A 24,400-nucleotide genomic window follows, 5' to 3' on the forward strand; every position below is an offset into this window, starting at 1 on the left:
CCGCCACAGTACAGAGTGAATGTCCAGTCTATACATTAGTATAAATATCATTTAAATTAAGAAATTTTGCATCTTCAAATGTTCATGTCGGGTACTAAAAAAGGCTTTTGGTTTTGCTTAAGACTGGAGATTCACAGACGACTCAAGCTCATTGTAAATGCCCAAAACATACACACGCGGGCACAATCACACAGAGACACACACACACACACACGCACCCCTGCACAGACGCAAACACACACACACGCATATACATCCACCGAAGTCATATCAACAAACTCACTAAAGCCACAACATGTCAATCAAAATACCATAAACCAGTCAGACGCGCTTAGTCCTTGAACATGTTGTTTTTTCAACCAGAACCTCTTCAAAGATTGTATAAAATATAGCAAATACAAAACAAACCCAATAATCTCTAGTAGACATGTTTTCTTGGGGCAGTATAAACTCAATTTGGTGCTGTCCATGGTATGAAGGGATTTTAGTTGAAGAAACATTGCATGAAGCTATCTGTGGAAGGGTTTCAATCTTCTAAGTGCAGGAGGTACACAAGCGCAAGGAAAGGTGCGATGCAATGCTATTGGCTCCTCTATGCGTCACTCAAAAGTCTTGGCAAAAGCAGACGAAAGCAGAGACAGGCCGATGGAAGGAATACGGGGACGAATCTTACCTCAAAGTCCAGCTCAGAGTACCGTACTCTTTTCCTCTGGAAGAGGATTTGGGGGCGAGGGGAAAAAGAATAGCATCAATGACCGCTTGACCAACCGATGTCGCAGCCATGCACACACACACACACACAGACACATACACTCACTCTCAAACTCACATGGACACACACACACACACACACAAACCAGCCCTATATCGGACATTCCAAGGTTCCCTATGAACGTAGTTTTAACATACCAAACTCCATACCAAAACACAAATATGATCTGATGCTTTGGACCATACATCCGCATCTTCTTCTTCTACGTTGCTCAGTCGATGAAGAAGCCTAGCATAATTTCTTTATGACAGATATTTGCAACGCTCAGAAGTTCAACCCCCTTTAGAGTTAGTTGACCAACCACAACACAACCTTTACCTTCAGCACTTAAGCTGTATCCACAAAGATACCCAAGTCAGTCAGTCAGTCCCATAATATATATTCTATTGTCATATATATTATATTGTCAAATATATATATATATATATATATATATATATATATATATTCCAATATTACAGCTGTTCTACAAATATTGTAGTTGGAATGCATGAAACTGCCATTCGAATAATAATTAGACTTTATAAAGACAAAGCCAAGGGAGGCACGCTGTTGAACATCATGGATGCCTTATGTATCTATCAATACCTGTCACTCACAACACAAGAAGACAGGGTGGTCTGCATGTGGTCTCTAATCCTCACCCCTCATCTGCATCACACCACTCCATCCACTCTTATCCTGTGGTTAAAGCCAGGAGGCATATCATCCCCTGGGAGCTATGCTCACACATTGGAGGGGACCTCCTTCCAAGTGTCAAAATTTCCCTTCCCCTCACTGTAGAGCCGACACTGGATTTCAGTAATCCATCCATTAAACCTTCACCTTGTGTGACCGTGTGTGTGTGTGTGGGAGGGTTTGTCCGTTACAACCACTTCAGATCCATCTCAGTTGTATGCCAGACGCCGATATCCATCTCCAAACTCTAGCTTATTCACAGCAGGGAGTTGAAATTACTCTTGTGCTTTTTGGGAAATTGCCAGAGCTACAGGTAGCCTCCGCAGAATTGCTCCGTCTTATTCGTGACCAGCACTCCGAGGCTGTGCTTTGAGGCAGAGATGTTTTGACGATTCACTCAAAAATATTGTGGGCATACCAGCGGGCTTGTGACTGCAGGGTATATGTGTGTGGGTGTGTGTTTGCTTGTATCTGTGTGTATGTGTTTGCCTGTGTGTGTGTGTGTGTGCGCACCAGTGTGTCTGTGTGTGTGCATGCACGTGAGTGTGTGTTTTTGTGCCTGTGAGTGTGTGTGTGCGCACCAGTGTGTCTGTGTGAGTACATGCATGTGACTGTGTGTTTTTGTGCCTGTGTGTGTGTGTGTGTGTGTGTGTGTGTACTGTCTGTGTGTAATTATGGCACAGTGTAAAGGATTCAGCAGGGGTGTTTCCTCTGATTCCGCTCGTCTCCGTCCATCTGCTGCACCTCCTTGTAGGGTTAAGGGGGATCGCGCAAACCCCCCCCCCCCCCCCACACACACACACAACCAATCATTCAATACCGCACACAACCGCTGACGCACACAAACACAATCAGCCACATGCAGGTCTAGACGAACACCCAGGGCCCAAACTTAAATGAATGTGGGTTTTTTAAATAACTATCGAGCCACATTTATTGGCTCATTGAGCAGTAAACACAGCTCAGCCTTTAATTCTGCCACTGCGCACCCCCACCAAACCTGCATTCTTCCTAAAATATCACACATCTTCCAAAACAATCAGCTTATGTGCTTACACCGGGGCTTTATATAACCCGGTGTCACGGCATACACACACACACCACCTGCGGAAATGAAGCGGGTCTCTGGGAGAAGATTCTCGCATGCGGGGGAGCGGAGAAGTCGCTCAACTCTCTTGCATCGGTCCGCCGCGGCGATGAGGCTGTTTCGAGCTCTGTTCTCCCTTACCGCACATGCTGACACATTCTCCGGCCCAGCCAACATGACCCACATGCGCAGGTGAAAAGGTTAGCTCCTCTGCTACCGAGCCACACTCAGCCATAACTCAAACCCAAAGAAAGTCAGCAAATGGGGGGGCTCAGGTGAGACAGCTGCAGCACCCCCCACAGCTCCCCACCAACGGCTGCAACGCCACCTCCACCGATCCCGTCTCCAACACACACGCACACACACGCACACACACACACACACACACACACACACACACACAAACACACACACGACGATCACTCGCAGCACTTTCCTGATGGACACTAACCTCCCCCCAAACCCCCGGCCCCCCCATCTACGCCACCTCTTCCTCCATACCCACCTCCAGAGAGCCGGCCGAGTGGCTGGTGTTTGCGCTGTTGGTGCTGCCCAGGTTGCGCGGCAGGGTCATGGTCCTCTCCGCCCCGAGGCCGCCGCCGCCCCCCGTCAGGATCTGCCTGACGGACGGCCTCTGGCCCGGCTTGAGCTGCAGCGAGTGGCCGTGCTGCACGTGGCCCCGGTGGGCGTGCGCCATCGGGCCGCCCGGCGCGAGCATGCTCCCGTGGCCGGGCATGGTCTTGATGGTCCCGTAGGAGCGGTGGTTGAGGTTCATGGCCAGGTTCATGTCGCCCTGCCCGGGCGCCACAAAGTCGGCCGGGTAGGCCTCGCTCTCGGCCGGGTGCAGGGTCAGCGGGGAGGGGGGCGGGGGGAAGGGGGGGTCGTCCAACCCGATGTTGAGGGGCTTCTCCTCGCCCCCCAGACCCAGCCCCACTATTCCGGCGGGCCCCGGCGGCTTGAGACTGACTGTCCTCCGGGGCAAGACCATGTAGTCCCCCTCCCCCCCTGCCATCATGCCCCCACCTCCTGCTAAACCCCCTCCCCCTAAGCCTCCCCCCCCCACGCTCCCGTCCTGGGGCGAGTTGGACGAGGGGGGCGATCGGGCCCATCCCAGGCCACTCTCGGTGCACAGGTAGACGGGCGCTCCGCCCCGCTGCTGCCCCTGGTGTCGCTGCTGCTCCACGTTGACCTCCTTCTTGAGGGGCGTCTCGCTCAGCTCGTTGAGCCCTCCCAGAGGGGGCACCTGGGGGGTACAGGGAAGGCAGGCTTCATGAGCAGCTGCAGCCCAGGCCACAGCAGGAACGACCCGACACAGGAAGTAGCATCGGCAGAATCCACCGTTTTAACGCTGAACACACCAAAACCCATCGCAACCTTCGCTTTGGGCCATGAGTGGACATGGGGTTTGAGGTTGAACTGGCGCGGGTGTTGGTCATGATGCGGGACCGCTAGGCCCGGGGGAGAGCGTTAACAGACGGCTGATTGGATCCACAGGGCAGACTTGTATTAGAACGGAGGCTTCAGCAATGGGCACATGGTGAACTTCTATTGTTTAGTCAACACAATGACGTCATTAAGATATTAAGGTCATGCAAGATTATAAATATATCTTGTTCAGTGAACAAGATAATTTCAGGTGCATTAGACTTTATTCAGATTTGTCCACAGAAAGCAATGGAAATAGTATACTAGCATATTTTCTGTGGTTTCTTCCATTCGTAAAACATTTCTAACCTTCGAAAAAGTTAACATAACAGCCTATTTTATTTGTCATATACAGATAATTAAACGTGTTCAAGCGTATGTGAGGTCTACCGCCAACAAAATATACACATCTGAATGTCGTGCAAAACAGCAATGGATAAAACGCCTATATTTCGGCTGTAAAATCAATCGCTGTGAGGCTTGAGCGACGACAGCGGCGGGAGCGGCAGTACCTGAACGATGAGGTTGGGAGGAGGGATGTTGCCGGGCAGGCTGCTGAAGTTGAGGCCCACCCCTCCGTCCTGGTGGGCCATCAGCTTGGGGTCGTCCTCGTCGTCCAGGGAGATTCGGGACAGCGTCCCGGTGATGGTGGACGGGTTGCACGTGTTCACCTCCTTGAAGATGACTGGGGAGATGAGGACCCAGGTGAAGACAGGGGCGGGAGGAGGAAGGGGGGAGAATGAGTATGGGGTTATGGTCGAGGGGTTTTCAGAGTAATTAGCCACAAAACAAACAACAAAAGGCGTGGGTGCGATGCATTGATGGAGGATGATGAAAGCAGTAGCAAAACAGAAAAAAAAGTTGATGAAAGAGGGGAGAGGCAGCGAGCCCGTAAAATAGAATGGAACATTTCATGAGGAGAAAAAAAACAAACAAAGCAGACAAAGTGGAGGTCGGTGGGGGAGGGAGAGTGACGTTACGGTTTAAAAGGTGAAGAAGGGATTAAAATAATTTGAAAGAAATATCAGGAAACATAAAAAAAGGAAGGGAACAGCAGATCAGATAAAGACAGAGAAAATGGGAAAACACAGCCAAACGGTAGTATAGAGATAGATAGCATCACGGCAAAACAGGGAAACAGTTTAATCAAGGGGTGATTGTGGATGAGACAGAGTGATAACAGAATATAACGCAGAGAAAAAGGAAAAGATAGTCAAGCCCCAACAAACAACATTTCAGACACCCTCGAGTATAGAAAGAAAGAGATAAAAAGTTAGTTTTTATTAAAAAAGACGAGGTATTTAATGTACTTTGTATCTGTGGAATTGTTTCGGACTAGAAAATATATTGAGAGGAGCAGCGGTGTGCGGTGCAGTGCTGTAATATGCTACCGCCGAGGATTGTGGGTAACCCAGGGACTTCCAGAATCATCCAGCTCGCTCCACAATCTTGTTTCAGGCAGTTTCAGGGTTCAGTTGATCTATAGCCTCGTCTGCCACAAACCTACATCTCTGTAGCAAAACACAAGCCGATAGTGTCCCGGAAAAATAACAGGCTTTGCTTCTTCTTTTTGCAGATATTGAACATTTTATTTTATTTGAGATTTTTTATTCTTGAGTTTTCTCTGGCACCGTGACCTGATGTCTTGCTCTATCTTTGGTGAGAGCAGACTAAGATGTTGCATTAGCTCAGCAAAAATTGCACTGCACTGAAAAAGTGTGTGAAGCTTCAAATGAATTGCGACCAATTGAAAACTCTATTTCATATCTCACTCACAATGGGAACATTGTTTCTATGTGCATGTCAGTGCAGGTGGTGTGTGTGTGTGTGTGTGTGTGTGTGTGTGTGTGTGTGTATGTGTGTGTGTGTGTGTGTGTGTGTGTGTGTGTGTGTGTGTGTGGTTGTGTCTGTCTGTGTGTAAGTTTGTATCCATACAGGTAGCCATCTACCAACCTGAATCAAACCTTACTTACAGTGTTGTTAGTCAGTTATCATGCATGCTTACTTGGAGGGCATACAACTAGAGATTTTCTAACAATAGACAAACCGAATAGACAGAATACTACAAACCTTGTTAAACATGCTGGCGAAGGATAAAATTATACTTACACTATACTATGAAAACACAATAAGTTCAACCTCATTAGGCTTATATAAGGCATCAGGTAGGTATACAAGGGCATGCTTGATGTCATGCTTATGCATCAGAGGGCTAAAGCTTTTGTTTTCCTGAGGCTTGATTCCAAACCAAGCCATATTCATATGATAACATTTGGAATCAAACAAAATAACACTTTACAATAAGGGTACATTAATTAAGCACTAATAACCATATGTAAATGTAACGAGAAGCATTCGCTAATTAATCATTTACAAATGGTGTTTATGTTGCTTAAGTAATGGTGCTCATGTTAACCAATGGTATTTATGTAAACTAAGGAATTAACTAATGTTAATGAATGAACCCTTATTGTAAAGACCTATAAATATTGGGATGGATTTCTACACTTGGAGCATACATACCTGGTAGGGTAGGGGGACAGGGACGGGGGACAGGGGGAACTAGCTAGAACAATTCACATGGTCATTCAGCTACTACTGTACTGTTGGGAGCACAACATCCTACAATAGACTTTTAAGGGCACTCAGTTTATGGATACAATCTGATCGCCCTTTTGTGTTTGTGTGTGCACCCAACAGGACAGACAGCAGTAATAATAACGTTTAAAGGTAATTCAGGTCGTTCATAGTCTCAAAGGCGGCAGATGACAAAACTTACATGGGTGTCCTCTCTCTGCAAGGGCGAGGGGGGAAAGTGACTCCATGTTAGTTTGTAACAAAACCCAACATTAACTCCAACGTCTTCCCCGTCATTAACTTTGCAGCCAAAACAATCGCAAAAAAGCACACACTCATTCACACACACATGCACGCACGGACGCTGATAATTAAAACACGTCTTGGAATAAACACCCTGAAGAATATTATTACCATGCACAATTTAACACGGTGTCATTGGAACATGGTTTTATTTTTTCCGAAAACAGTCTCATTGGGTGAAATGTTGTTGATTGATAAATCACCGAGATCCAACCACAAATGAAAAATTCGATCTAATCCCGCCCGTTTCATCATTACGATTCACGTCAGCAGAGCACAATGTTACAGCCTGCGTTTTCCTCTCCGCTAGGCAAATACCATATATAATCTCAACAAAGAAAGATGGAGAATGAGAGAGAGAGAGAGAGAGAGAGAGAGAGAGAGAGAGAGAGAGAGAGAGAGAGAGAGAGAGAGAGAGAGACAGAGAGCGAGGTGTGAACGAGAAAGAGCAATAGGAAGAGAGCGAGTGGGAGAGAGAGGTGGAATGAGTAGGCGCTTACCTGTTTGACATGCCAGGTCAACGTCTTTCTCAAAGTCCGTCTGAGAGAAGAGTTTGAGAACACAGAAAAGACACATTAAAGGTATTTTGTGCGTGTTTTGTAACTGCTTCGCTTACAACAGCAACAGCATGTCAGATGCCAGAGTAGCGGTGAGATCAATGGTCATACATATGTACACAGGCAGCCCAGTCAATGTTAACTTCCCCGCTACAACCGACCATGAAAAGTGTACGATCTGTTAGCATGGTGACACGTTGTGTACGGCCAGCCTCAAGAAATCACCTGGATGCCTACCGCATACAAACGAGCCGCGGCGTTTAACGCACCAGTGAAACTATTATCTCCCCCGCTGCTCCGCTCAAGCACAACTTTTTTCATTTATTTATTTATGTTTTTCGATTTTGTCCCTAGGCGGATAAAAAAAGAAAAAAAAGAATAAAAATATCATAAAAATCTCATGTGAGTCACAATGACTAAATGAGTTGAAGCGCGATGCGGCTCGTCTCCTCGTTGGCCCTCATTGTATCCTTTGACAACAAAAGAGTTTAGTCTGGATAATGAACACCAGTGTGTATTATTATTTGTTGTCTTTCCTCCCCAACAGTTGAAGGATGGAGCATAGTCTCCGGGAGAGAAGAAAGAGGGGGGGGGGGGGGTGAAGACGAGAGCGGGAGAATGAGAATGGAAAGGTCTCAAAGGAGAGTAAGCTCATCACCCACTGCACACGCACACACACACGCACGCACGCACGCACGCACGCACGCACGCACACACACACACACACACACACACACACACACACACACACACACACACACACACACACACACACACACACACACACACACACACACACACACACACACACACACATCTTTCTTCCCCACATCACAAAAGCCCTTCCCCCTGGACCTCTGTCATATTTAAATAGAGAAATAAAGGAAAAAAAAAAGAATCATCGAGATTTTTGACTATTACACGCGCTCTTTGTCCCCGCCTTCAAGGGTAAGCACAGCGCGGCAAACCATGGGTCACGCTAATAATACAGAGAGCACTGTGGCGTTGTGGGGCTGGCGCAGCACTATTGACTTTGGGAACAGGCCTCACCAGAAGCCATGTTCCGAGCTGCGCGCTGAATAATTCATGCTAGCTTTTAGTGCTAAAATAAATACAACAAAAATAAAAAATCTAAACAACCATAAAGTCAACACATAAAATCCAACCTCAGATACCCTATAAACTCTGCACTACATTTTAACGATTTTTCCACTGTAATGATTTAACTATAATAGTTAACTTTCACAATTAGACTGCTATAGTTATACCTTATAGTTATATAATAACTATCACTGTTATCGGTGCAATATGTGATCAATCCAACCATGAATAAATCAATCAAGAGTCCAACAATAATAACCCAACTTTTCAGCATTATCAGTGCACCTTTTTGTTTTAACAGATATCACAGGCTAAAATACACAATCACTGCTCTGTCTACAGTCTACGCAACGTACTGATTGGCTGCTGTGGTGGCTGTGGATGTGGTTAGGATTCATGAGGGCGAGGCTGTGGAATTCGGAGCTCAGCATGGTGCTGTGCTCGTGGAGCTGGTTGTGGTTGTGGTTGAGGTGGGGCAGGCTGTGGAGGCAGGCCTGCTGGCACCCGTGCCGGCACCCCGGGGGGCCCACGGGGGACGGGTGGGGCGTCGACTGGTGGCAGGGCATGGGCTGGCACGTGGCCGCGGCGGTGCCGTAGCGTAGCGAGCCGCACTGCTGGCCGCAGTAGCTGACGTTGGGACACTTCTGACCGTGGTGGTGGTGGTGGTGGTGGTGGTGGTGGTGGTGGTGGTGTCGGTGGTGGTGGTGTCGGTGGTGTGGGTGGAGGTGGATGGATGGCGGGGGGTGAGATGGAGAGAAGCAGATTGGTGAGGATGAGGTGGGAAAGGTTTTTTTTAAAAGCGCTTTTAATGGGAGGAGAACGGAAAATAGTGGGAGGACGCTGACTTCCTGTTTTTTCTTTTTTATTTCCCTTTCGCGTCGGCGGGTTTAATGACGTCTCCATCAGCACGTCGAAGGAGGCTTCTCAATTACCGAGGAGGACTTTGTTGTGTGGAGAGGGAGAGTAAACTGCTCGAGGTGATCCTTTTACTGTGATTATGGATACCAAGGTGACGCAGCAGAACTAAGCCAATGCTCTGCCAGGTGTGTATCCAAAAATACGGCCTCACTTTCCTCCTCAAAATAAAGGTCCACTATACATACGTAGATAAACGCAGGACACAACAGACTGCCTCATGATAATAATAATAATAAGAGCGGCTGCTGACCCACAAAAAAGCCCTCTAAAACAGCAAATAATACGCTACTTGCAACGCTCTACAGTAAATATCAACACAGGTGGAAGGCTGCTTATGTAATCCGCTCGCCTTGGCAGTGTATCAAAGTTGCCCGGTGAACGAGAAAATATGTATATACATGCATATATAACAGACATAAATAATAAAAGCTCACCTGAACAGGTTCCGGAATCTAATTCTCTATATAAGGAGGTGTGTTTAGGGGCCCGTGACTCTTATTGTGAAGGCAGGTCACGGTGCACTAAACACCCGCAAGTCATGCTCGGTGCCGCGGCGGAGGTGACCGCGCTGACATTGTGGCCAAGGCTGGTTCAAGCAGCGATGATTTATTGTACCACAGAAAATATTAGTCACTTGTTTTTTTTAGGAAGGGGGGGGGGATTATAATAAAGTTACGTGGGGCCTGCACTCCTATTGGAATGCGGTGTAGGTTGAAAGAAGCAAAAGCGGTGGGCTGTTTTTTTTTTTACCCGATAATGAGCAGGAAACAAAGGTAGACACCATTATGCCGTCTTCCATTAAAGCTTCCAGACGTTTCTTTCGTCTGGGAAGCTTACACAGCGGAATGTCGTCAAGTGTGTTATTGTCTTAACCTTCTTTCATTTCCTTTCAAGAGCCGTCATCAACTATTAACATTATATTACTGCGGCAGTAATACTGTAGTCGGTTGCAGGCTGGAATATAAAAATAATGATAAAACTCCTTTAGACACAAAGCAGGATATTGAAAAACAACCTCTGAGGCGAAACGGCACGACGGCGAAATAAGAATAATGAAAAGGCTTTCAAAGGAAATAAAATGGACAGAGTTGGTGGAGGGGGCATGTGTTCGTTAAGAAGACTTCAGTCCAGGCATCAAGGCCGTGCAGGGAAACACTGCATCTGTCGGGCAAACGCTCTTCCTCCCCGGCCAGGACCTGGGTGGTCCACTGGATTCAGAAGACCGGAGTGGGAAGGATGGAACTGAAACGCTGAATGAAATGAAATGCTATTCACCATGATCTGCACCTGTCCGTTCTTGCAGGAGTCCGGCGAGTTCTCGCTGTCGTCTTTGCATCCGCCCATCCGACAACGCACCGCGTCCTGCACCTGTTGGGGGGGGGGGGGGGGTACAAAAGTGTGAAGGATTTGAAAGAAATGGCCTGTAAGAAGGAGACAATTATTTGCTCATTACTGCCCTCGTTGGGCCGTAAGTGAACTGCAGCCTGCTCGAGCTTGTGTATTTGGAGCAATGGGTTTGAGATAATGACAATCAAGAGCTAATAGTTGAAATTAGGGACAAGGGGAGTAGCGTGGGTGAATGCACATAAAATCGAAAAATTTAAAAGCACTGAAAGAACAGACATTTTTGCCATTATCCACACTTCACTGACATCACTTCCTTCTTTTTACTGGACTGGTTCAAATATAATAGAAATCTGCCCACAGGCTGTTCTACACAATGAGTCGGGGAAAGTCTACTGTTTTTTTGTTAAATGACAACCGGTTTATAACCTGGCAATTCAGAGCGATTCATGCATATAAAAATTCTACAATTCGTACATTTCTGTTATTCTTTATGACTGAAGTGCGATAGTTACTTCTGGCAAAAAAAGTTTTTAAAGAGTGGTAGAAATTGTGTAAAATTTAGTTAAAAATATATATTCATAGATTGTATTATATATATTTGGATAAGATTTAAAGAGCCACCACCAAAACATTGTGGTGGACATATTGGATGTGAATATGCAAATATGACACTTAGAAAATAAATGAATAAAACAGTGCCTCTACGCAATCATATCTTATACATAAATGCATACAGGGCATGCTAATATTTCCCATTCTGCAGAGCAAGAGCAGCCCTTCAAAGGTAGGAGATCCCGGCTCTAGGAATATGCGGTGGAGGGGACTTTCAATTACACACATTTAACACAAGAAGCCGGTAAGTAAACGCCATCACACTGAGCCATCCTATGAAATTTATGTAATTATTTCTTTGTCTATGCTTGTTTTTTTTTTTCCAACAACGTAAGACTCCCTGTGGAAATAAGACACACGTGTGACCACCTCCAACACACGCACACACACACACACACACACACACACACACACACACTCACACACACACACACACACACACTTCATGGCTTTGCATTACCGATAGAGTTTCACTTATTCTCATATGGATGTTTTTGCTTTGCCCAAATTCAACTGGATATTTTTGCTTTGCTCAAAGTCAACTAAGTCTATCTTTACCATCATGAACAGAGATACAAATAGAGAGGTAGAGAGAGAAAACTAGACAGAGAGAGAGACAGAGAGAGAGAGAGAGAGAGAGAGAGAGAGAGAGAGAGAGAGAGAGAGAGAGAGAGAGAGAGAGAGAGTGACACACCCGATGTGATGATATGTTATGTCAAGGGTATTTGCCTCTTGACAGAGTTCATGTGAAGACCATCTGACCACCGTTACTGATCAGAAACTGAGGAAGACATCAACTGTGTACCGACCCAGTGACCATATCCTGGCCATAGAGCCTCACAGACACACGCAGCTCCAGCCCAGAGAGGAAAGGCTGCTGTGGCAACTCTGCCCCACAGAATGAGGAGGAGACAGAGGAACATTCCATGCTATCCTTTAGCATATTTAAACACATAAGAACCAAGCTCCTGCCCAATATAAATCATAATTACAGATAATTCTGTACACTCTATGAGCAGACGCAAATGCAACATTTACTTGGCGAAAAAAAACAACCAGGGCCTTACAAGCTGCTAAATATGTAAGTGCATCTCCAAGCCTATGAGAATAAAGCATGAAGTGAGTTAGGTCCTCCAATTCTGCCTTTCCTCTACTCCCCTTCACATCTGTATGACTTTCTTGAACTATTAAATTAAAACATTTTAGTTAATGTGTTCATCTCATTTGAATTGAATTGATAAAGAAGGAAAGAGAACGAGACACGAGAGCGTTTGCCTATCGAGCCCCCTTCCTATGGAATAGGCTGCCACAAGTGATCAGGGAAGCTGACTCTGTGGAGCTATTCAAAGGAAAGCTCAAAACGCACCTCTACGATCTTGCATTTGGAACATAGGATTGTGAAAACGATTGTGAAAATGCGAAGTGAAGACCACTCTGGTTGTTTGTGTTTTGTTAATGCAGTATACATTCCCGCTATGTACTGTTCCGTTCTAATTCACTATTCTGTCTGTTCTAGCATGTTGCGGTGACTGGACTGGATGCCTGGACTCTCCTCATGGTCAACCGGCCAGCACCACATCACCATTTTTGTGCATGTATTTACCTGTATGTCAATTATGGCACCCATTGCACTCCTGACCATCCCTGGAAGAAGGATCCGCCACTATGCGTTTCTTCTCAAGATTTCTTCCTTGCTAATTTCAAGGGAGTTTTTTCTTGCCCTTGTGGGGGCTTGGGTAAAGGGGGGTGTCATAAATATTTGACTTGTTAAGCCCTTTGAGACTGTAATGGTGATTAAGGGCTATACAAATAAAATTGAATTGAATTGAATTGACACAGATAAACAGAAGCAGAGGGCGAGAGAGAAAAAGTACAATACAGAGCAAGGTGTGGCGAAGGAAAATCCATCTCTACCTCATGGCGGGTGTGTGTGTGTGTGTGTGTGTGTGTGTGTGTGTGTGTGTGTGTGTATGTGTGTGTGCGTGCGTGCGCGGACTGCTACGTTGCTACGTACGGGAATAGTGTCTGTGTCGCCCATAAATATTGCACAGACTATTTTAATTTGCTCTTTATTCTGCTTTTTTCGATTCAATGTCCGTACTTATTCTGTTTGGCACCGGGCTCCTGTTCCTCTCTCTTTGTATGTGTGTGTCTCTGTGTGTGTGTGTACCTTGGTATGTGTGTGGGTATGTATCTGTGTGCATGTGTGTATTGGTGCGTGAGTGTGTCGGTGCGCGTGTGTCCTTGTGTACTCACTTCAAAGTGAAGAGCCTCTCCATACATTGCTGTTTCCTTACCCATTATTTTCAACTCAATGCAATTATATTCATTGCTGCTCTCAATCTGTCTCATTCTTGCTATTCTTTCAGCGTTCTCTCATTGTAACTCTTTATCCTGAGTAGGGCTTATCTACATCTTGTCTGAGCAATGGCTACAGCAGGGAACCATAGCAGACACAATGCTTTGTTTGTTAAACGGCATTGTTTCCGAACCTTTTGCCCCATGAACACGTCAAGCTCTGAAACTGTTGCGACCCCAACTTTAACTAATGTGCATGCGTTTCCATTCAAACTGTTTTCACCCAATCATCATCCGCCCTGCAATGTCAATGTCACGGTGAACGTAACCGTGTCGCTCTACTCCAACGTAAGTGATTAGTAAATGTATGATCGTGGTTATGAATCATGAAAATAGGTCTGTTAGTTTGAAGAAACAGGACGTCTATGAGACCTTCAAAAAAAGAGTTGGTTTGTTAAGATGGATCATCAATAGCTATATCTTTAGCATATGTCAGCAATCTCCTGGGAATGTTTGCTTGTATGTGCGTGCTGTTTTGTGTACATGTAAACGTGTGCTTGTGTGTGTGCTGTTGTGTGTGAATGTAATCATGCGCTTGTGTGTGCAAGCTGTTCTATGTGCGTGCTCACGTTTGCTTACTATTGTGTGTACATGTAAGCGTGCGCTTGTGTGTTCGTAATGTTGTGTGTGCATATAATCGTTCGCTTGTGTGTGCGTGCTGTTGTGTGTGCGTTGTGAACAAGCTTTCATGTGCGTGCTGTTTGTGCGACGGGCGTGTGGCAAGCATCTCTGTGTTGTCTTCACTATGTCTGCGGCGGCGTCTGTCCTCTGAATCAAGGTCTCATGAATTTAAACTACAGCCTGCCAGCCAGCCAGCAATCCTGTGGTGGTGTGTGTGTGTGTGTGTGTGTGTGTGTGTGTGTGTGTGTGTGTGTGTGTGTGTGTGTACGTGTGCATACGTGTGTGTGTATGTGTGCGTTTGCGTGCGTGCATGTGCCTGCGTGTGTGTTTGTGTGTGTGTGTGTGTGTGTGCGTGCTTTTGCTTCTGTGAGCGTCTGTGTGTGTCTTGTGTATGTGTTTGAGGGGGAGGTGGGGCTTCCCATGGTAATTGAGAGAGCGGAGGGGGGTATGGGGCAGAGCGGGACTTATCATCTTATTCCATGGAGCGTCGCCGGTAATCTTTTCAAAGCTGCCTCAGATCGGCCGGACAATGTGGGCGCAACAGAAGCCGCGACGCATCCCTGAGACGCCATCACACACAGGGAGCGCTGCAGCAATCCTGCTGTCTTGTCTGATCCTCCCCCTCTCTCTCTCTATCTCTCACTCTCTCTCTCTCTCTCTCTCTCTCTCTCTCTCTCATTCCGTCACGCTCTTCATCTCTCTTCACCTCCCTCTCTCACTCTCTCTCTCTCTCTCGTTCTGTCACTCTCTTCATCTCTCTCTCGTTCTCTAACTCTCTCGTCCTCGCTCTCTCTCACTCTAACTCCTTCATGACTCTTAACATTTTCCTGGAGAGAGGCACGCAGTGAACCCAAACCACGTCCCTTTGCCGCTTTGTGTAGGTGGATGAGCGAGAGAGAGAGAGAGAGAGAGAGAGAGAGAGAGAGAGAGAGAGAGAGAATCCAAAAGGTGGACCTACCTCTCGGCGCATGGCACAGTGAACGGTGATGATGACGAAGCCTTGCACGGAATCGAACACCGCAAAGAGGACCTGCGGTGAAACAAAGACCCCCCCAACACGTGAATCAAACTAACACACCCGTCAGGGGTCACCATTGCACACAGGTGGCTGGATGTTGAACCACAGAAAAATACTATAGTACAATTATGGTTAACAGAGCATTAAGGGGGAAATACTTAAAACGTTCACGGTGTGGTAGGCAGCTTTTATGCCTGAGGCCAATATAAATATATATACATATATAAAAGGTATAAAGGAACAGTAGCAGGTGAGGGAAAGACTCAGCACCTGGAACAGCGTGGAGCGCCGGTCAGTGATGGCCAGCACTGCAGACATCCAGGTCAACGCCAGCAGAGGCAGAACTACACAGGAGCTCCATAGAGAGGCCCTGGAGGGAGAGAGAGCGCCATCGAGACACGGGGAGAGGGAGAGAGAGAGAGGCAAAACAGAGGAGAGGGGATGAGAAGAGGGGAAAGACAGCAGAGGGAGGGAGGGAGGGTGGAAGGAACAGGGGGAAAGTGGTGGTGGGGGGGGGGGGGGGGGGGGGGGGGGGGGGGGGCAGGTTTCAATCCAGCACCCCCTTGTTCCAATATTTTAATTGACCAGTTTCATACCCGTTCACAGGTGGCAGACAGGGGGCTCTCAATGGGTGGGCCCGGGCTCTGACACTTGACTGACACATGGAGGATCACGTTAAATCTAATGTTCACGCACTCCCCCTCACCGCAATTATACGGTGGCATTGGCAGCGCACGCCATGGACTGTGCACAGCGTGATGGTGGGTTGAGGCGTCACCCGCCCCCCCAAACCCTGACAACCCCTAAACCCCCCCCCAGCACGTCATATGAGTCGCTGACAAGGAGGTGCCTGACGTGTGAAATTGTACGCGTGTGCGCGCATGATCGTGAACATGAGTGTGTGTGTGTTCAGGGGTGTGTGGGGGGGGGAGGGTTGTGTAACCAATGGAGTTAGACACCAATTTAAAAAGGTTTCACGCTGCTTTGATCACATATGGGCCCTCGTGGCTGTCAGCCGCCCCAGGGTGACGGACAGCTCTTTCCGGCCGTGGCATTCCCGGCGAGGCAGCCTGTAATGGGCTGACTCAGGCGGTCCAAAGTTGTTAATCCGTGGTCGCAGTTGAGACGCCCATTGTTCCTGGGTATTTATTCAACGCCGGCGCCGCTGAGCTCGCTTTAGCCGCTGCTTGATTCAATAAGGGAATTCCCCGGGATACGGGTTAAGACGACGGTTGGCGTGGCGGAGGAGAAGGTCGACTTGTTAAAGTCGCTAACCGTTATCTGCGTCAATGTGAAATTGTTGTATCTTTTGTCGCTGTTGGTTCACTTAGCTAACGCTTTGTTTCCTGAGGGAACTTCTGGGGAGCACAGAAGGCACTGGTTGTGGAGGAGATGGTGAAAGGTCTGAGCTGTCCATCCTAGGGGGGGGAAACCTTTTGGCCGGGAGATGAACCACCCTAGCCCACAAAGCCACCTCTCTAGCATGACCAAACCCTGTGGAAGAAATTCATCAGCAATAAGTGTCAGTTGGAGCAAGTGAGCGCTCCTACAATTGCTAAATTTCGCATTTACGGTCTAATTGTGGGGCTTTTTTACGTGACGTTTCAACGGCCCATAAGAGAGCCCGAACCATACAGTGGTGGTCTGTTTATCGAGAAATATGAGCTCCCCCCAAATTCCACTTTTTTTTATTATCAGGTTCACTTTACTTCCTATGGCTTCCTGCCACATCATTTTTTACTCTGCATTATTTAGTGGGCTTCAACTACGGCATGGCTGTGTTCTCCATAATTTGCCGCCCGGGTCTCGCTTTATAGCGTACGCATTTTGAAGCACCCTTTTCTAATAAGGTGCTGGCATTTTAACAACTTCCCAGCCATCACATTGAATAATGAACACCATCGGCGGTAAATGCTTTGCCTCTAAGACTTCCTGTCGGAAAAGATCACGGCCTGGAAGAAAGAAAGCACTTCCATGTGTTTTTTTTGTCTGATTCTTTTTTTCTCGGGTCGCGGATACGATCCCTTTTGAGCATTGATCAAGATTGTGGCTTTGTGTTTTCGAGACGCTGTCTTGCAGAATTTCATTGAGTGTCGGAATTTGGAAGGGCTAACCTATTTTTCTTCTACAAATTACGCTAAAGAGGGTTTTTCAGCTCCATTAAGCGATTTTACCCTCAATAATCATAGCATTTAGCATTAGAGTCATCAGAAACTCAAAGGTGTACTGCCTATTGAAATATTTATGTGCCATAACCCCAGGGCAAAGTCTCTAAAAGCCCTATTTCCTACAATTGTTGACTGTGGACTCACAGCCGGATTTCAAGAATGCAATTGCAATGCCAATCTAAACGTTGACACACACATCCAATTACCGTGACGGTTTATACATCAACCTGGATGGTCATTAAAATAATTACCCCATCGTAATGGTTTTTAATGTAAACATTATTATACATTATAGAAAGCCAGGGCGTACGTGAGCCTGTGTATTATCGCACCTGGTGAGTTCATCAGCTCATGGAGGGTACATTCATTATGATGATCAATTCGCACCTGTGCTCTCCGTGAATATGTAGGAAATTAGCATCGAGCACCAGGTAAAGATTAATTTCCATTTTGTTAATGGCTTTTGGGCATTTTTGTTTTTCTTTGTTGTTGTTGTGGTAGTTAATGCTGCTTTGTCATTGGTTAGTTTTAATGTCCATCATCCTGAGTCATCCAATCCGGACAGTAAGAATGAGACAGAGAGTGGGTTGATAAGAACAAGAATGAGAAGAACAGAAAGCGGTAAGAAGGAAGAGGATACCCTCTCCTTTCTTACCATAAGGTTCACAATAGAGTGACATATATGCAATGAGAGAGTGAGAGAGAGAGAGAGAGAGAGAGAGAGAGAGAGAGAGAGAGAGAGAGAGAGAGAGAGAGAGGGAGAGAGAGAGAGAGCAAGAGCGAGAGTGAGACATATATGCAATTATCGGGGCAGAGAGACTGTGAGAGAAACATTGAGAGATAGAGAAGAAAACCAGCGGGAGTGTAGGTAGAGTGAGAGAGTGTGAATGTGACAGAGAATGGAGCATGGTAGAGAGACTAACATGGCACTGCTGGCGGTGGAGCTGGACATGGCGGTGCTTGAGATCACGCCACACTTGGAGCATTTCAGCAGCAGCCGGTTACGTGCCTCCACCGGGACGCTTTGGGACACGCACACGCACACACCCACAAACACACACACAAACAGGAATATACAATCACAGGCACATGCATTTGCAGGCACACATATACCGCCCAAAACACAGGTGCCCAAACATTAACACAGACACACACATTTGCACACACAAGCACACATCACACACACACACGCAGACACACACACAAACACAAATACACACACACACAAACATAAATAAACACACATCAACAAACACACACAAGCACACACACACACAGACAGAGATGTGAGTGGGGGAGCAGACAGAGGCCGAGGGTTCTCAGGGACAAATGGAGGAGAAGAAGAAGTCGGCGGAAGGGAAAGGGAGGGCACAAGACAAAGACAAAATAAATAAAAGGGACAAAGAAAGAAAAAAGAAAGCCAAATTAAAAACTGAGCGGACCAACAGCAAACAATAAGAAACAGGTAAGTTCACAGTGAACTGCTACGCCCACGGTTGATTAAGTAGAGAGTGAGCGATGGACAATGTTGAGCAATGTTACAGTATGTTGAAGTAATGAGGATTTAATGGACTACAGAGAAACAGACGGGAGCTGATCCATCCCCTTCCCCTGTGGTAGGCTCCGGGTGTGTTTGTGTGTGTGAGAACGTCTGTTTGCGTTCATGTTCTCAGTGGTTTTCACCCCTGTCTCAGAGGGAGGCTTTGCATTGAAAAGCTTTGCTTTTGTCATCACCGTTGTCAACATCATCATCAGCACTTTCTGTGAAACTCAAAGGGTTAACCCAAATAGATGGTTTGCAGAGGATATGATTCCAATTGAAAACAACATTTTGGGGGAGTCATTTAGCATTAGAGTGTTTCCAAAAAAAAAAGACGATCATCCCTACAATAAGACCCCAAAAGTTATTATCCCTGACCGTTTCAGAGAGTCAGATAAATAACATACAAAGGCATGTTTTTTTTTATAGTCACTACAATCAAAGACACTCACTTAGAGTGCCTTTGGTAAGGGTGAAATTTGAGAGCATATTGAAATTTAAAACATAATCATGCTAATGATCATTGTATTCAGCTTTTCTCACAGCATTTTCAGTTTGAAATTATCTTGACGCGTTTAAACATATATTCATGGGAGTCTGTGTGAGTTATAATTAAGAGTCATTATTATTTAGTTTAATGAACATTTTAAAATTAAATAGCAATTTATGACGCTTCACATAATAACTGTGAGCTCAGTATGTTATTAGGTGAAAATTATTAGAATAAATCTAATCAGAGTATACATTGTAATTAGTCAAAAACTGGTGGATGGATCTAATTCTGAACAATATCATTGTTTTTCTCACATCAAATAATTTCCAGTGCACATTAAAAAATATTTTAAATAATCATATTCGGGAAACATGTTTAGTAGATGTTCTGCTGTTGTTGTTTTAGCGAGATGAATATGCAAAGACTAGTAAACATAGGTTACTGTTAGTGTTAAGAGACCTATTCATTCTTAAACTCCTCCCAGGGCGGACAAGAGAAAAGTGTCTCTTTGTGGATCTGTAGATACCGCCCCACTGGAGAATGTTGGGGGGCTATGCACATGCTACGCTACATTAGCATCCCATCACAGCTCATTGCCACTACCCCGAACATGTCCCCATGGCTTCATAAGGAAATACATTATGCTAATGATTTTTCTGTCCTGTTAGTGACACTGGGACCACGGCTCCTGTGTCTTACATATGGGGGGTTTGTCTGTGTGTGTGTGTGTGTGTGTGTGTGTGTGTGTGTGTGTGTGTGTGTGTGTGTGTGTGTGTGTGTGTGTGTGTGTTTCCATGTGCTCTTGTCGAAAGAGGACCATAAGCTGTGGATAAAGATATTGATAAGTATTAGTCCACCACCATGAAACTCCATGTTGTCAAGATAAGATTGTGGGACTGGGTTGTGTATGAGATGCGTATCTCAGATTCTTTGCCAATTTGCTCCTTCATTCATGTTATGAATGAACTAATTTGCATTACTGGCTAACACATGATAATAGTCTCCCTCATCAACACATTCAGCTGAAGCACAACCTCGGTTTTTGAATTAGTTGGCAGAACCTGGACAAAATGGGACAAAAAACAAGAGATAAAAGCAAACGCACGTGGAAATTTAACAATGGGATTTTGTCAATGAGATTGCGGTGATTGTTCACTGTCTAACCACCCATGAATTTATTAGAGATAGCACATCTTCTGTATGCTATCTATGTATGTTTGCACACACACTCACTAAACACACACACACACACACCTTTTGATTAAAACTCCTCTCTGCAAACTTCAGAGGGTGTTCCCACTTCATCCCTTTCCAATATCAAACTTCTCTGTGCTCAATGCCAAAAGTAGTGCGAATGCGTGTTTGCTTGTACCTGCGCTTTGATTGTGTACAATCAATCATGAAACACAATCTTCCTGTTTAAACGACATGCAATCAGCACGCCTCCTGTCTCTGATTTGAAGAATCCTCAGCATTTAACAGAATCGTTACATTAGCCTACGTTGGTGCAACTGCCTCTGAGCCACTGTGAATGTACATAATCAACTGGTAAACATATGCGGGCGGGACACAGCCATTTGCTTAAGGAGGGACATAGCGAACTCTTCGGATTCATCCGGCAGCTAAATGAGACAGATGTCTGACAACTTTCTTGCCAAAATTGCACACTTTTCACCTGCCAAAAAAGCAGGTATCAGCCTAACCTGTTGTCGATGTCTCTATGCAGGGGCCGTGGCTGCATCCCCCCTCTCTCTGTCTCTTGAGGCCTCTCAAAGTAATTGGGCTCATTTCACAGGGAAGTTTTTTTTCTGTAATAATCCGTCTTTCTGAGGCAATCTCTCACACTCTGCTTTGGAAGGTGTTTTGCACTGCGAGTGAACGAAGATGAACTCACCCCGCCCGCTGCTTTTTAGACTTGTCCGAGATGCCGTCCCGAGACATGAGCTTATTGAACACCACGATTCCAATCAGCATATTCACCTGAAAGAGAGAGAGGGTGAGGGTGAGGGAGAGGGAGAGGGAGAGGGAGAGAGAGAGAGAGAGAGAGAGAGAGAGAGAGAGAGAAAAGGTGGACACAAAGAGCGAGCCAGAGACCAACCGAGACATAGACAGTGAGAGAAACAGAGAGAGAGAGAGAGAGAGAGAGAGAGTAAGATGGTTTTCCAACATCAATGGTATTACAGACAACACGCTACATTTAACATACATGAAGCCAAGGCTCAGTCTCTGAGCTCGCGTTAGTGGTACAATTTGTCCTCACTTAGCCAGTGCTACATATTCCATTAAACACACACACACACACACAGACACACACACACACACACACACACACACACAGCTGGGCCAAAGCCTGTTGCCTCTGAGTGTTATGCTCAGAAATCCTTCCCATCCGAGAGCTGCTATTATTTGTTGTCGGATAGAAAATATTCAAATTTTCTGACCTCATACTCCATTACACGTATAATTCATATAAACTCTAAATCTCAATCTCTATCTTGGTGTATTATGCCCCATGCCAACGCGTCAAAGATGTTCTGGTGGGCTATTCTCCTACCTTTCAATAACAGTCTCTTCCCCTGACGCCAGCCTCTTACTATGCATTACATTGGCTATTCATTCTACACTGAGGAGACTCGTCTTCCCATCCATTTTCACTGTATTGCTTGGGATCCCCTATAGCCTTAAACCCTTTTTCCTCTGCGTTGGCTACAGCAGCGACACTGGATCTATTCGTCTGCTTTCCCACTGAGCATATCGACACTCTGTCAGTCATGTCAAGCTTTCTCTCTCTCTCTCTCTCTCCCTCTCTCTCTAAGTCAGACAGCTTCTGTTCAGCTACTTGCTTGTGGCCAAACTCAGTAATTAGACGAGGGTCCTAAGGGAAGGTCTGTGACGTTCTCTCCTCATTACCTACGTTTTTTTTTTGTTTTTTTCAATATGTGTGAATGAAGGAGGGGTGGGTACACTACACATACACACACACACACACACACACACACACACACACACACACACACACACACACACACACAAGTGGTTCTTAAAACTTCATTAATTCTGAACAAGAATCATAAGTCAATATTCCTCCCCAACCTTAGAAGGGACGCCAGGGATCATTTTTGGCCCTTGGAACATGCATATATTTAATGAGGGGAATGTTATTTTCTTTCATGCTTTAAAAGGTGGCATTCACAGAGAGGAGAAAAGTTGACCAAGTAACTAAACAAATGTTTGGTCATCACGAAGGTCAGCGAGGGAAGAACTAAAGGAGCGTGAGAAAACAGGATACATGAAAGTGTATTTAAATTTGATTAACAGTACACATCATTAGGCAAAGGAGTAATATCGCAGGGGACCAGTGTGATCCACTAGTGAACCCAGTGGGCCCTAACTGGCCCCAGCAACTACCATATGGTTCTGTTTTTGTCTGCAAAACTGTGGAAAGTGGTCTTATTGCTATGCAAACCAAAAGATACACATTGAAAGCTATCGTACCCAATAGGAGCGTTGACGACAGGTTGATTTACATGCCTGCAGCTACATTCGAAAATAAATCCAACAAGCATCGCACAAGCATAAAACTAGTTATCAATGGGTAAACATCATTCACATTGAAATAACATGTGATCTGTTTCAATACTGTCACATATTGAGTGCTTATTGCTCGATCATAGTTAGTTATTGTTTACTCATCTTCATGTGCAGTTCATTTGATTCCGCATTTGGCTTTAGGCGACGAAAAACTGCTGGATTATTAAGATTCACAAACAATGATACTATTCTTGAACTGACAGGGAGGCTGAACATTGTTAAGAGACTTACCAGTACAATGACAGCAGCTGGTCCCACAAAGGCATAGAGAAGACCACCCTCTAAGGAGAGCCAGCAACTGAACAGAAACACAAAACCACACACACAGGAGATATTTACGCCATGGATCAGAACCAATGCATTAGTTGATTGCTTGTCTTGTAAAACCTAGATTTTACCCTCTCTAGTTGTGATTTTCAGTCTTGGAGGTTCAAAATACTGCACTTGAGCGAACAAACAAGTAATCAAGCAACATTTTTACTTGTGATTTTTTAAGTAAAGGGGACGAAAATAACAGAAATCTGTAAAGTAAGTCTTTTTTTTGTTACGGGCGGAAAAAAATATGAAATATGGCAAAAATGGAAACCAGTTGATTAGATTTATTTGGTTAAAGGTTGGGTCCTGTTTGTGAAAGAGTGATGAAGATAATAGTGAATTATCAGATTACCGTAGCTTTAGAACACTGTCTGAAAACACTGTACTTTTTTTTCAGTGATTCAGTAAGGTATTATTCTATTGCTGGATATGGCAATGTAGAGTGGAGAAATCACTCCAAAATAAATATTGTATTCATATTTACATGTTTCAGAAAAGGTTTGAGCATACAAAACACAATATTTTCAGCCAAGTGGCTGAACCACTCGGATCCTCAATAGTCTTGGATGCTCGAGGACTGCAACAAACGCCAAACTCCCAACCCCTTTGCCAGTTTATAAATGTTTTTTCCGGGCTATTTTTCTTATTTTTTGGCTCTTTTGTGAAACCAGTGTTGTGAACCGCACTGCATAACTTAAATTACACACACGGGTAACTTTAAAAAAACAAACCGTATCTTCAGAGAATAGAAAAATTTCAGAATGTCAACCGAGATTCAGTTTAAAGCTTGCTGTGAACAAGCGTGGGATGCAGAGAGTTATACTCACTAGCTGGCTGTGCCGTAACCTCTCGCTCTGGTGAAGCCTACCGACACTGCTACTACTAGGGCCGGGAGACCTGCAAGAGACAGAGAGAGAGA

The 24,400-nt window shown here is 45.4% G+C and overlaps 1 protein-coding gene across 1 annotated transcript in view; it reads right to left on the reverse strand.

Moving 5' to 3' along the window:
* The window catches only part of adgrb2 (adhesion G protein-coupled receptor B2), a gene marked incomplete at its 5' end in the record, with an annotated part of 138,477 nt that overhangs the window by 12,665 nt on the left and 101,412 nt on the right, over positions 1-24,400 (reverse strand). The window contains 13 exons of the mRNA XM_079748795.1: positions 674-709; positions 3,043-3,780; positions 4,475-4,647; positions 6,742-6,756; positions 7,343-7,382; positions 8,857-9,144; positions 10,694-10,786; positions 15,315-15,386; positions 15,645-15,744; positions 18,466-18,564; positions 21,470-21,555; positions 23,398-23,464; positions 24,309-24,378. Coding sequence (XP_079604921.1) covers positions 674-709; positions 3,043-3,780; positions 4,475-4,647; positions 6,742-6,756; positions 7,343-7,382; positions 8,857-9,144; positions 10,694-10,786; positions 15,315-15,386; positions 15,645-15,744; positions 18,466-18,564; positions 21,470-21,555; positions 23,398-23,464; positions 24,309-24,378 — 1,877 coding nt within the window. The remainder of the gene's footprint in view (positions 1-673; positions 710-3,042; positions 3,781-4,474; positions 4,648-6,741; positions 6,757-7,342; positions 7,383-8,856; positions 9,145-10,693; positions 10,787-15,314; positions 15,387-15,644; positions 15,745-18,465; positions 18,565-21,469; positions 21,556-23,397; positions 23,465-24,308; positions 24,379-24,400) is intronic.

This window comes from Pollachius pollachius (genome assembly GCF_949987615.1).
Source record: "Pollachius pollachius genome assembly, chromosome: 13".
NCBI classification, from domain to species: Eukaryota; Metazoa; Chordata; class Actinopteri; order Gadiformes; family Gadidae; genus Pollachius; species Pollachius pollachius.